This window comes from Suricata suricatta, chromosome 2, assembly GCF_006229205.1.
Source record: "Suricata suricatta isolate VVHF042 chromosome 2, meerkat_22Aug2017_6uvM2_HiC, whole genome shotgun sequence".
NCBI classification, from domain to species: Eukaryota; Metazoa; Chordata; class Mammalia; order Carnivora; family Herpestidae; genus Suricata; species Suricata suricatta.
The window spans coordinates 2,746,415-2,760,263 of record NC_043701.1 but is presented as its reverse complement, the minus strand read 5'-3'; the positions used below and the strand labels follow the sequence as shown (position 1 = coordinate 2,760,263).

Genomic DNA, 13,849 nt, shown 5'->3' with positions numbered 1-13,849 from the left:
GGCGGCTGTGGGAAGGGGTGCGGTGGCGGCGGGGCGTAGGGCTGCTGAGGCATCTGTGGCTGCGGCTGGAGCTGCAGGATCTGCTGCGGCGGGAGGTGCAGCACGGGGTGCGGCGGTGGCGGCGGCGGCTCCGGGGCCACCTTCACTTGGCCGAAGAGCACGGCGCCGGCGCTGGCATGGCCCTGTGGGCCGTGGGTCACCTGCTGCTCCAAGGTTTTCGTGGGCGCGGAAAGGGACTGTAAGATCTGGAAAACACACACGGGGGGAGGTCGTTAGCGACCGTGGGGGAAACGTGCCACCGTCCTCGCACCAGGAGAAGGCGCAGACCCCGCACTGCCTCAGCCCTGCGCCACACGGCAGCCATGCCGCACTTTGCTGTCCAGTTACCGCTAGCAGTGAGCATCACCGACCTCAACAAAGCCAATGATTTCGAGGCCAGCAGAATTTGGAAATGAGTAACACGGAATAAGCTGACAACTTAAATTGACACACAGAGACTCACGTGGCTGATGCAACTGACAGAGCGCAGTGACGGGGCTGCAAAAACTCACAGACCACGGAGGGGCCCAGCCTTGCCCCGGGGGTCTGAGCAGGGGCCTGCGCTGCGGGCACAGCTCCTCACCGGCACCCCCGGCCCCTGCTACGCTGCAGACTTCGCCTCACCCAGCGGACCCCATAACCACTCGGCCTGGCGTGAGCCTCTCCCCTCCGCACCTGCCACTTTCCAAGAGAGGAAGGGGCCCTGGACAAGGCGAATGTGAAGACCACCCCCAGCGAGAGCACCGCCCCCGCACCCGGCCCTGGGCCCTGCAGCTCTGTAATCAGGGGCCAGACAAGACACCAAAGCAGGTCTGTTTAAATGGTAATCGTCCCCTCAACTGAGGTGGTGTCAGCACAGCTGGGAAACAGGCCTCTTCCTCAAAAAGGAGTGGAGGTCTTCAGATGGAGGGAAATGTTCTGAGCGAGAGAAAACCCAGGCCCCCAGACCGGCTCCCTCCTGGCTCCTCCCGGAGAGCCGACCACCCGCAAGCTGCAGGGCAGGAGGGGCCGGGGCATCAGAGGGCACGCTCTTTTATTATCCCGCACTGAATAAAACAGAAGAACTCTGTTGTATGCGGACTTTTTTCCCAATATGTTCAAAAATTGGAAACCACCTTCTGATGGTCAAGAGAACTAGACAGACTTTCCTAGAACTCAGTAAAGACAACACAGCACTATTAAAAGCACACTTGCTGTTTGTTTTCTAATGTTTTTATTTATTTTTGAGAGAGACACAGTGCAAGCAGGGGAGGGGCAGAGAGAGAGGGAGACACAGAATCTGAAGCAGGCTCCAGGCTCTGAGCTGTCAGCACAGAGCCCGACACGGGGCTCGAACCCACGAACCACGAGATCATGATCTGAGCCGAAGCCGGACACTCAACTGACTGAGCCACCCAGATGCCCCCACACTTGCCATTTAAATAAAACTCTAGAAATTCAATTATAAGGGAAACCCTGACTATACAAAAATCTCAACTATGATCTTAAAACGTATCCTCCACTTAAACAGACTCCTGAACATAAAGGTGATGTTATCTGCACGGGTAGCAGACTCTGGATTTAGGGGTGAAACAGCCGCCTTTAAAGCGGCCCAGGCCTGGGGCTCCATCGGGTGAGCACCCAGCTTGAGCTCAGGTCCCGACCTCAGGGTTCATGAGATCAACCTCCACGTCGGCTCCACGTCAGCACAGAACCTGCTTGGGGTTCTGTCTCCCTCGCTCCCTGCGCCTCCCCACTCTTGCTCTCTCTCAAAAATAGATAAACATTTTTTAAAAAATGAAGGAGGCCAATTTCGGCCCGCACGATCTGCCTTCGGAATGGCCCTGCGGGAAGCCGTCCGCTCGGCGAGGAGTCTCGCCACACTCCCGGCAGCAGCCTCCTTTGGTAGAGCGCTAGCCACAAGAACAAGTTTTCTGACACACTCGGGAACAGCAGGGCGACGGTTTCTTCTCTATGCTCACAAGTGCTGCCGGTGCCGTGTCACGGGGGGGGGAAACGACGGCAGCGCCCGCCGCACCAGACGGCAGGACGGCCCCTGGGGTGCGCACGCTTCCGTAAAAGCCACGTGGGGCGCGTGGCAGGCCCTGCCGGCACCTCTGCCGAGGGTCCGGAGCCGTGGGCGCAGCGGCCCGGGGTAGGGGCTGCTTCTGGAGAGGACACGGGACTCGGGCGGGAGGAAGCTCATCACTTCACAGCCTTTGGTGCCACTTGAGTTTCTGAAGTCTGGTACATACGTACTCCACTCGGAAGTAACAACCCACGTGAACCTGACCGGTACCAAGGAATAAAGGCCTGTCCGCCACAGTGGGCTGCCTCGCGCTGCCTGCTCCCCGGCCCTGCGCCTCCCCCCAGGTCACAGGGCAGCCGTGCAGAGGGTGAGCGAGCACGGGTGGCTGAGTGCCCGGAGCCCGACGCTGGTCCTCTTGCATCTGGGCGGTGGGGCGGGCGGGGGCTCCAGGCCTGGAGCACAGACAGAGAGGCTGCTCCGAGCAGACGGAGGTCAGGACGAGAGCCCCGACCGGGAAAGCAGGGACCCGGCGGGCCGCCCAGCGAGGGGCTCCCAGGACGCCCCTGGACTCTGACATCAGGCGGCTTTTCGGCCTGTGCCGTGTCTCTGGCTGGGAGCACGTGCTGCTCTCCAGGAATCAAAGAAACAAGTGGGATTCTTGGCTGCGTGATCGTGTAATTTGCCATTTTGCAAACATTTGTAATGAACGTCAAGTCTGGATTTTCCCTTCCTATGACGCTGTCGCTACCTTTAAATTACTTCATATCCGAGTGCCCCAACACACAAAGAATCACGGTACGAACAACGTGGCTCCTGGCCACCGCAGACTCACAATCTGAACAACTCGGACGGTTGGCTGTGTTCTCCTGCCCCGATCTATTTTCACACTAAACCTGCCCTCTAGTTGTAACATTTCAAAAACTCATTTTCTTCACTTATAGCAGCAAAACGTGTCTCAGCTCCCTGCAAATGACGCCAAACACCCCGGGGCAGCGGCTCTCCCCACGGCCGGGCCGGACCCGAGCGTGGCCTGCTCCTCCAGTGGCCCTCCTGCGAGGCGCACCCCACTCCCTGATCCCACCCCCCAGGGGATGATCTCATCCCAATGCAAATTTAGGGAGCGTGGGGTCCAAGTGGACACGGGAAAAGCAGTGGGGGCGGGCGGTGAGAGCTGGCAGACGGACACAGGGGGCCCGCGGGCTGCAGACCACAGGAGGGGACCGTGTGCTCCCTGGGCGGCAGGCCGCGCCCTCCAGACTCATGTCCAGGGGCAGCCAGGTCTCCCTGCCATGCCCTGGTCACACCACCGCTGCCTCCAGGCTGTCCTCAGGCTGCCTTTTCCCGCCTGGACCCCCTGGCTTTCCAGTTCTTTCTGACCATCCCCTCCACCCCTGACGGCCCTCCAGTGCTGGGACCGCACCTTATGGCTTTACCACCCCCTCCCGCCTCCCCATCAGAGGCGCTGTGGCCCACGGACCCGGCCGCTGGCTCTCTGCATTCTGTCCTTGCCCCTCACCTCTGGCGACCCCCGTGAGCATGGGCCCCAACGGGACGGAGCCACTCTCTGACCACCTCCTCTCAGAGCCTCCTCCTTGTCCCCTCAGGTCCTCGCAAGCCACCACCCTCCAGACCGGCGTCTCTGCCAACCCAAGTGCTTCCTGGGCCCACAAGTGAAGGACCTTGACGGGAAGTGCCAGTACGGGGCGCGGGGGACGAGCCCACGGAAGGCGCCTCGCCACCCAAGGGGTGCCGCTGCTCAGCCACCACGCGCTGTCCCCATTCACTGCAAAGTACTGGTTCATCGGCTTTGCAAGGAACGCCAGAAATCCCATTTTTGTGGGCAATCTCACGATTTTGGCAAATAAATTCAAAAAAATTATTTGCTCCACACTGAACGTGTCAGGCCGAAGGTGGCACGGCTGCTGGCGCGTCGACCGGCCCCCGTCTCCCGTCGCCCGAAGCCGCCGCGCCTCCGGCACCGCTAATGACCGTGCTGCACTCCGGCCGCCTCCGCCGACCCGCGGTCCGACCTCTTCTCCGCCTCCACCTGTCTTACCGGCTCCTCATCTCCTAAGGGGGGTTCCGACCATGTCCAACAATACTGTCTTCCCAGGATCCCCTATCAACGCTTCCAGAACCTTCCATTCACCGGTTTGAGACGATTACGTCTCTCTCCCCTCCCCCGACCACTTTCCTGGCGCCATCTTAATTCTTCCCCGTCTGATGTCTGCGAAGTTTCCTTCTCTTCCACCGTATTCTGGCGTCTCGAGAACCACGCACCATCTCATGGCTACGTCAGGGAGGGAGGACACGGGAAACAACAAGACATTTTTAACTCGCGCCTCAAGTCCCGCGGACTTTCTTGCCTTACAACACAGCAAATTCACGCCCGCGCCTGGGTCTCCACAGTCGCTGTTCCTTTCTCTGGGAGCCCTCCACCCCCAGCCCGTTCTTCCCATGGCCTGCCATCCACACCTCCTTCGTGAAGCCCTCCCGGACCACGCCTGCCGACTACCCTCCTTCCCCCGGCGGCTATGCTAGGACACCTCATCAACTGTCCTCAAGACTCCCCGGCCGCAGACCCACAGGAGCCCCTCTGGCCCTGCGTGTCTGCCCCCACACCTGAAACGAAGGTGGGAAACTTCGATGCAGCACCCCACAACTTTGTTTCAGGCCTAAATTGAAGGACGTCTACCAAAACTTTCAGAGTCCATGCCGTATCAACAAATTCCCGTCTCGATAGGATCACCTGAGATTAAGGCCCCTTTAAACGAACGAGGAGCTCACGTTAGGTCACGCGCCCAGCGTGAGGCTCGTCACGAGGACGCCCGGTCAGCTTCCTGCCACCGCTCGCCTGAAGCTGAGTGAGCGCGCAGACCCTTCCTCAGGGCCAGGCCCTCCGTCACTGCTGTCCTGCCGGAGTTGGAGAGACGCAGAGCGCACGCGCACGCCCGCTCCCCGGAGAACGGTTCTCACACAGGTAGGCACCGCTTGTACGTGAGCGGTCGCAGAGAAGTGGGAAATCCTACCGGCCCGACTCAGCCCGCAACTCCATCCTGTAAGCTTCCGCTCTTTCGAGAGGGACTTACGTGCGCTACGTTTGCCGGGCGGCTACTCTGCCGAATATCAGCATTGTTGGTAATGTTTCTCAGGGTCCGCACGGCCGGGCTCCACGTGGCGAGCATTTCCGGTCTCTCGGAACTCTGCAGGCTCTGTCCCGGAGCCACTAACGGGCCCCGGACGTCGGCGGGCAAGACGGAGCCCGGGACGGGCGGCACGTTGGCACACAGGTTGATCAGGCCGGGCTCCTTTCCGGGGGGCAGCCTGCGCTTGGCCGGGGCCAACTGCGGCACTTCGGCGGGGGTCCAGTTCAAGTTCCGCTCTTGTTTCTCCGGCGAGGAGTCCGAGGAATCGTCAAACATCAACTCCCCTTTGGCCTTCTCGGTGGTTGATTTGGGGGAGAGCTGCTGGTCGCCCGAAGGGGACCCTTCTTGCGAACTGGCAGGGCTCGATTTTTCGTCTGTACTCCCCTCATTCTGGGAATCCTGCTCCTCATTTTCTACCTCCTCCTCCTCCTCCTCTTCTTCCTCTTCTTCCTCTTCATAAATAATGAGGCGAGGATGATAAAATGCTTCATCCTTTTTGGTCTTTTCGGATATGCAATCCAGGACCCAGTCAGGGGTGACAATTTTAATGCTTGCTCGCTTTAAAGCACATTCATATTTCTCCTACAAGCAAAGAACACACACGTAAACACGGCTGTAAGTGTGACCAAATCTAGAACTGTGCACCAAAAACCACCTCAGGGCCGGGGTGCGGCTCAAACGGTCGGCGCCGGTGACCCCCTTCTAGACACAGACAGGCTTGAACCCTTCCCAGAAGCACGACCAGAGCCCAGGGGAACCACCGGTCTAGGAACTAAGGACGGCCTCACCTGCGACAGCAACCACGGGACTTTGTCCACAATCTTACAGATGGCATTTGAGAAAAAAGGACAGCTAGCAGCCCCCACGGAGTCCTCTTTTGAGCGAAATGAGTAACTGCCGCCTCATCTAGTTTCTGTTCATTGATAATCTGCGCGAAGCTGTAACGAGGGGGCGGAGCTCCCTCGGGCCGTCGGGCAAGGTCAGGGAAAAGTCGGCTTCCCCAATGAGGTGCCCGGAGTTCATCTCCACGGGAGACTCAGAGGATGCGGCCCGTCTCTGACAACGAGGTTTACAACCCAGCTCTGGAGGGAAAGTGAACACCGCGAGAACAGGGTGCACGCTGCAGCTGAGCGGGGTGGGCGTGGTACCGAGAAGGGCCCCGCCAGTGTGAGCTGCACACGGGGCCTCCGGGCCTCGCTGCAGCGTGCTGGGGGCAGGGGCGTGGCCGCGGGGCAGGGGCGTGGCCACGGGGCGCCAGGGGAAGGTCAGCTACCAGGCTGCCGCTCCCTTGCAGGTAAGGGTGTTGAGACGGAACAGACACCGAAGGATAAAAGATATAAATGAAAAAATATTAAGTAAGAGCAATACGATGCGGCAGCTTAGAAATAAACGAGTTTGCGGGGTGCCTGGGGGCTCCGTCGGTTAGGCATCCGACTCTTGCTCTCAGCTCCTGTCATGATCTCAACTCATGGTTCCTGAGTTCGAGCCCCTCTTCCAACAGCATGGTGCCTGATGGGATTCATTCTCTCTCTCTCTCTTCCCCTTCCCCCACTCTCGTAAGAAGAAAATAAACTGAAAGAAATTAACAAACGAGTTTCTGACCAGGGCTCACTCGCCCAACAGAACCTCGCCCGGCTGCTTCGAGAGCCTCGGGTACTGCAGGGCTCGGGCGCACGCACAGCCGGGCCCCACGTTAAAATCCGTTTCCTGTCAAGGAGACCGAAGAGGGCACCCGCCCTCACAGTCAGGGTGGGGGTGACCGAGTGGACGGCCGCCCTCAGGCCAGCGCTGGCAACGGCAGCACCAGGAAGCAGGACCCTCCTCCCGGGACAGAGTGGCCCCCTCGAGCCTCAGGGACGTCACGCTGTGGCTTCCGAGGACACCGTGCCCAGAGCCACTTCAACACGTGGTCACAGGAGGACACGCCGGAACAGAGTGAGGCCAGGAGACAAAGGGAGGGGTGGGGGCACCCCGCTGGGGGTCACCGCAGTCAACACCTCTGGCACCCGGTGCCCGTTCTCTGTCATAAATGCGGACGATCGCATGTTGACACGGGAAGGGGGCACCGGGGCGTCACGGCGCCCAAGTACTCGGTGACGTGCTCTCCCCACTGGACACACCATGGACACCCTCCCTCCCCGCTGCCGCTTCTGCCCCGAACGTCCCAGCGCGTCTTCGGACAAACTCGGGAAGTGGAGACATCGTAACGAACCCCCGCGCCGTCACGCAGCCCCGCTTTGCCGGTCTCCGGCCCCCAGCACCGAGACCCCCGCCCCCCTCCCCCCCGAAGCTGGGGAGCGCCCTCAGACCCGGGCGTGACCCGGTTCAACCCCGGCACGCTGCTGCGCAGTGGAGAGTTCAGGCCGGCCCCTGTCCCGCGGCCTACTGCATAGTTACTCTGGCATCATCCATTCTAGAGGTCACTAGTGTGCGTTTGGGGCTTGGTCACCATGAAAAAGTGACGTGAATTCTCGACACACATATCCTACATTGTCGGGCTAGGACGACCTCGTGGGTTCCGGCCTCAAAGGCATGAAAAGCCCTTTTAGCTCCATACTTCTCACCACAGAACCTGCTAAAAGGCTACGCCACCAACCACGCACGATGCCAGCCACGGACCCACACCCGAGAACGTTTTCTACTCCTAGCCGCGTGCTTAAGCTCCCTGAAGCCACGCTGTGTGTAAAGCATGATTAAGTAATATATTTTATTAAGATACAAGTGTTTTGAAACTCCTGCGTAGAGAGCAGGTGGGAGCAGCCAAATGAGACCACAGTGCACATGAACCGGCGAAACGAGGCTGAGGCCCGGCAGATGGACGGACCCCTCCCCTGAACGCCTGGAACTGACGTACCGCCTAACTAAAGAATTAACTAACGCTAAGAATGAAAATAAAACTTAAAAAAAAAAGACTTTACTTTTAATTCTAAAAATCATTCTGAAACATTTAAGTATGAAAGGTTAACTCAGCCCTGCCACAGTGAACGGAGGAGAAACTCCCGCAGCGGACCAGAGACCCGCAGCGTCCTGACAGCCGCCCCAGGGGACAAGTCTGGACGTACCCCAGAGTGTTTGTAAGCTACGTAAATACGACTAAATAACGTATGTCTAAGATAAGACGTCTACGTTCTTTTCCAAGGTACAAAGATGGTTTGTTGAAAATAAAACAGGAGGGGCACCTGGGGGGCTCAGTCGGTTAAGTGTCCGACTTCAGCTCAGGTCATGATCTCACAGTTCATGGGTTTGAGCCCCACGTCAGGCTCTGTGCTGACAGCTCAGAGCCTGGAGCCGGCTTCAGATTGTGTGTCTCCCTCTCTCTCCGACCCTCCTGTTTGTGCTGCCTCTCTCTCTCAAAAATAAATATACAAAATTAAGAAAAAATATTTTCAATTCCGTTCGCAAACAGCAGAAGTACCGCCAGGGCTGTGCAGTGCTGTCGCGGCGCACCGTGGACGAAAAGAAGAGCCAACCCCATGCCTGGCGCTGGGACCGCCGGGCCGGCTGGGGTCGTCCGTGCGCAGAGCAGGCCGCACCCCACATCTCCTCTCGGCGGGACCGGACTGCGTCCAACGCAGTCCACGCACAGCACTGCCACTCACGCGTTCCCTCACGCCTCCCCAACAAGGGCGTTTCTGTCACTGAAAGACAGTCACTGCTTGAACAGAGGGGACCTAAGAGCAAGCGTCCGATGCCCTTGCCTGAGCTGACCGACCGGTGGTGGCGTCCCCCGGCTCAAGCCCTCGCCTGCGCCCTCGCCTGCACGAGTTACCAAACGCCCGGACTCAGGCGCCAACAGGGTGGCCCGACAATGCCCGGGCTGTGGCCAGGGGCCGGGGGCCGGCGGGTCCTCGGGCCACGGCGGCCGCCGCAGACCAGCCCTGCCCAGCAGCAAGCACACTCTGTTCTGCTGACTCTGTTCTTAAATCCCTTTATTCTCCACCTAACTGACCATTTTAAAAATCCAAGAATATGAAAGGTAGTTTCACTCTGCCATTTAAACATGTTCTTGGCTCATTAAAAAAATGTAAAGAAAGAAAAGAATTTAAAGAGAAGCTGTTTATTTCTGAGTCGGACACACACACACAGCCTCTTCTGTGACCACTCGGCTCCTCAGAGGTCCTGGCTCCTGTTACAAAAGGTACAAAGACTGTTTCCCTTCGAGCTAGCCACCTACGGTCAAATGATTTACTCTTAACCACAAGTTTATAAAATATTAATATGAAAAGAGCCATTACACTATGTAACCAAAATTTACTAGATCTCTCTTAAACTGTTACACAAAATATGAGTTTTTACTTCGAAAGACTGAAGAGGCACATCTTACATTTTCTCCAGAAATGGCTTCACTGAGTGACACCCACACTCGCCGGGTGACAACGGGTCTCCCTGTCAGGAACCCAGCGCGGCCACGGCACACGTTTACAGACGGCCTCTGCTCAGCGTCAGAGTCTATGCGAAGGGGGTCTCCTCTCAGGGCAGGTTCGGGGCAGCCCGTGCTGCCCACCGCCCAGGAACCCGCCGCCGCCCCCCCGCAGCCAGTGTGCCCGCGCGGACTTAGAGGCAAGAACAACAGAGAAGATTCGCGTATGTGCAAAGTCAACTCGCCAGAAACCCACGCCTGTCGGCTCTCCGAGTTGCAGTCGCTCCTGGTCTCCAGAAGGCGGCGGTCCTCAAGCTCTCGAGTGCATCAGAATCGCCAGGAGGGCCTGGCCCAGGCTGCCCGGCTCCAGGCTGGCCCACAACGCGTCCCGGTGGTTTGCGGGGTCTGCGCTGCGGTCTGTGCTCCTCACAAATCCACAGGGCGGCGGGGGCTGCTGACCTGGGGCCCCACCCGGGAAACCAAAACTCTGTGGCCCCACCGTGCTCAGAGACAAGGACCCGTGATTATCGAGGTGCACATACTTTTATATATTCTAGACCATGGGAAAGGACACGGCGTTGGACACTTCGCCAAATACGTGTCTACAAAGTTATACTCAGGACAAGGCCTTTTGCAAAACTGTGAAGATGACTATATGCTTTCACAAATAAAAATGAACTCAAGTTTCAATGGACTGGAAAGGAAACTAGAGATTTCTATTCGACTCCAAATAGAAATGATAATCATCTCACATCCTCTGTGGAATGAAGCCAGGTCTAAATAATATAAACGAACAGAAGTAGCTTTTGTAACTGGAATCTAGTAATTAATTTAAGAGAAGCTCAAACCAACCCCCCGATTACTGGAATTGCTGACAAGAGAGGAGAGCGGAGAGCGGGCGGGAGATGCTTACCCCCTTCGGTTCAGGGACAACCAGGTGCGTGCATTTCTTGTTGAGGTGCAGCTGGCAGGTCCCCCCATAGAAAGTGAGCAGCGCCCACAGGGTGCTCCTGTCCTCGGACGACACCTGGGAAAGAAGGACAGCAGGCTTCCGTCACACATCTCACCCGTGCAAGTCTGCTCCCCGCAGAGTCCGTGGCGGGGTCTTGGTGGCCCTGCCGCCGCCGCCGCCCTCCCTGAAGGAACCGGCGCGGGGACTCGCAGGGAAGACGCGCGAACTTTTAGCTGTTTGCTCGTCAGGACAAGCTGGCGATTCCTGTGGCCGACTGCTTGGTAGGTGTGACTTTGCCTTGTCACCAAATGAATGAAAAACACGGATCCCCCCTGCAAAGAACGCACGGCGCAGTCTCTCAGGAAAAGCGATGGGGAGAGCAAGCCGAAGGAAGGAGGCGCCCCTCCGGCTGGCGAGCGGCGGGTCTGACACCGTCCCAATGCGGCGGCGGCAGGGTCATCAAGGAACGCCTTCCTCGTTAGGAGATAAATACTAATCAAGAAATGGACAGAACAGAAAGACAGAAACAGTCCCTCGTGAGCTCAGGGAAGGAAACGAGGCCGGCGCGAGGGATCGCCCTCGTGCTTGCGGACGTGACGCGGCCAACTCCAGCGCAACGGCTCGGGCTGGAACCAGGCTTCCACCGAAACAACACAAACCAGGGGCCATTTGCTGCCTGCCTCCTCTGTGCCCGGAACCGTGCCAAGGGCTTCACCTGTATTCCTGGTCCTCACGAGCACCGGGCGAGCAGAATCATTCAGCCCACCGTCCAGATTGGGAAACAAACTTGCCAAAATTACAGCTAATCATCAGAGAGGCTGGCTTTAGGCACCCCGGTGTTGACAGCGGCACTGTCAACACCACCAAACCATGGAAGGAGCCTCAATGTCCATCACCTGATGAGTGGATCAAGAAGATGTGGTTTATCTACACAATGGAGGACTACATGGCCATGAGGAAGAATGAGATCTGGCCACTTGTAGGAAACTGGATGGACCTTGAGGGTGTCATGCTGAGTGAAGTAAGTCAGGTGGAGAAGAACAGATGCCATATGTTTGCACCCACAGGTCTAGCAGGAGAGACCTGGCAGGGGCCCATGGGGAGGGGAAGGGGGAAAGAGGGAGAGGGAGGGAGGCAAATCATGAGGGGCTCTTGAATGCTGGGAACAGACTGAGGGCTGAAGGGGGAGGGGGAAGAGGGGGTGCTGGGCATGGGGGGGGGCACTTGTGGGGAAGAGCACTGAGTGTTACATGGAAACCAGCCTGACAATAAACTATAAAAAATACAATTAAGAAAACCGCAGGTGTGTCTCAACCCAGGCCTACCGACATCTTCCTGCCATCCTGTAACTTTTCTAAGGGCAATTACTCCCAAAAATAATTTCTACAAAATAAAACGTTAAGAGTCTGAAAGACAAAAGAAGTCTGAAAACAGAGGTGTGTGAGCTAATTCTAACATCGCCATTTAACCAGGTCAGTTTTTTTCCCTGAGTAATTTACTGTGAATTGAGAGTTATGGTTAAGAATTCTGTTGATTCCCAAGTAAATTCTGGGCAGTACTACAAACGGCGTGTTTAAACGCTGCCATTACTCAGCTGGCGAGGACTCTACTATCTTACATCTGTTTTCATCCAGTTTCCAGAAATTACTTTGCACTGCGCACTGCACTCCGTGAATACTGACAAGAACACATTAATTTCCTAAAATCACCATGAAAAACCACTACTTTATATCTCATTCATTTAGCCAGTCAGAAGACTGGATCAGGAAACTGTTATTTTTTACTGGAGGCTTTCACGGAAACACGGATCTCGTGCCGCATTTGGAGAGGTGAGACTTAGTCGCCTGGTAATACAGACGCTCCAGAGAACCCCTACACCCTCTTTATTCAAAACCAAGCTAAAACGGCAGTACCTCGCTGAGCCTTCCGGGGAAGGATGTGGTTACAGGGCGGCAGCGCAGGCTCAGCCCGGCCGGAGCCTGTCTCTGTGGAGGAGGCATCGGGCCGGCGGGAGACCGGGAGTGACAAAGGTCCCCAAAGACGCGCCCCGGCCAGGCCGGACACCTCCCACGAACCTGACCCCTCACTGTCGCACGTCTGGGCCAAACGATGGCAAACATCCAAACGGCTCCCGTGATGAATCTGCGTTCACATTAACAACTAAGAACCCTCTTTCCTCAGCACAATGTTCCCAACAGTGCCCTAGCAGTGATGAATTATGGGGCCATTTTTGTTTCCATTTTTATGCTTTTGTGCATTTTCCAAGTTTTCAAGGGCATTAATTTCATAACTGGGGAAAAGTGCCCCTTTTTTTAAAACAATCTTTGAAAACTACAGATCTTGCGTCTCGGCCAACGAAGCTCTGAATCCCGACACTTGAGCGGTGGTGGGTCAGGCCACCCGGTGACGCCCCCACACACTGCCGCGTCTCAGGGACGACCCTGCTCCGACGCGCTGGGCTCTGGCCCGGGCCCTGCCAGGCCTCAACGGCCACTCAGCTGGCGCTGGCCCCCGGGCCCCCGGCAGGCCGCACACACGCCCACGTGCTGGCCACGCTCCGAGTCCGCCTGCTCGCTCGTCCCACTATCCTGTCCTCTAAGGACGCGGAGCAGAGGACAGTCACCTTGCCCACGGCCCCCCTGAACAAACGCTTCCTTCACCCCCATCGGGAGCGCCTTCCCTTCTGGGCACAAGTCGGACGCTCCTTGGTTCTAAACCCCGAGTCTGTCCTTGTCCCTCTTGAAGAAACTACAGGTGCAGCTACAGTTAGAGGTGCAGGTCTCACTGAGGTCTGGGCCCCTCACGGGACCTCGTGCAGGGCAAGGCCCAAGACTGAGACCCGGGACGGCTCTCACGTCCAGTCTTCACGACGACGGGAATCACAAGCCTGGCCAGGCTCCGCGTCGGACTCCCGCCCTGTCCCCCGAAACCCGCCCGGCCCAGCACCCCGCGCCAGCCCGGCTCCGGAGACGACAGGCGGCCTGCGTGCGTCTCAGCGCCCGCTGGCCCAGGCGGCCCCCCCGCCGACCTCGCCCCGGGAGAGTTCTGGAAGATTCCAGCAGGAGCTCCAGCCGGAATCAACACCCTGACAGGGCGAAGACAGGGCCACGGAGGGCCAAGAGCAAAGAGTCCTGTCGCAGGGCGAAGCCTGGCCTGCTGCGCCTGCAGGAGCCGGTGCGGACACGTGGAGTCCGCTCGGACAGCGTGCCGTCCAGGTGGCCCCTCCGGGTGCAGGATCCACACCGTGTACCCGCTTTACCCCTGGGTCAAAGCCGGTATTCCCCTCCAGACCACACACTTCCTGAGGGGACATCCTGCCTTCCTGTCCCCCCACCACACGCTGA

General features: G+C 57.9%; 1 protein-coding gene across 1 annotated transcript in view; it reads right to left on the bottom strand.

The window, feature by feature from the left end:
- Window positions 1-13,849, bottom strand: part of PAXIP1 (PAX interacting protein 1) — a 52,866-nt gene that overhangs the window by 18,285 nt on the left and 20,732 nt on the right. The window contains 3 exon segments of the mRNA XM_029954314.1: window positions 1-245; window positions 5,137-5,775; window positions 10,467-10,580. Coding sequence (XP_029810174.1) covers window positions 1-245; window positions 5,137-5,775; window positions 10,467-10,580 — 998 coding nt within the window.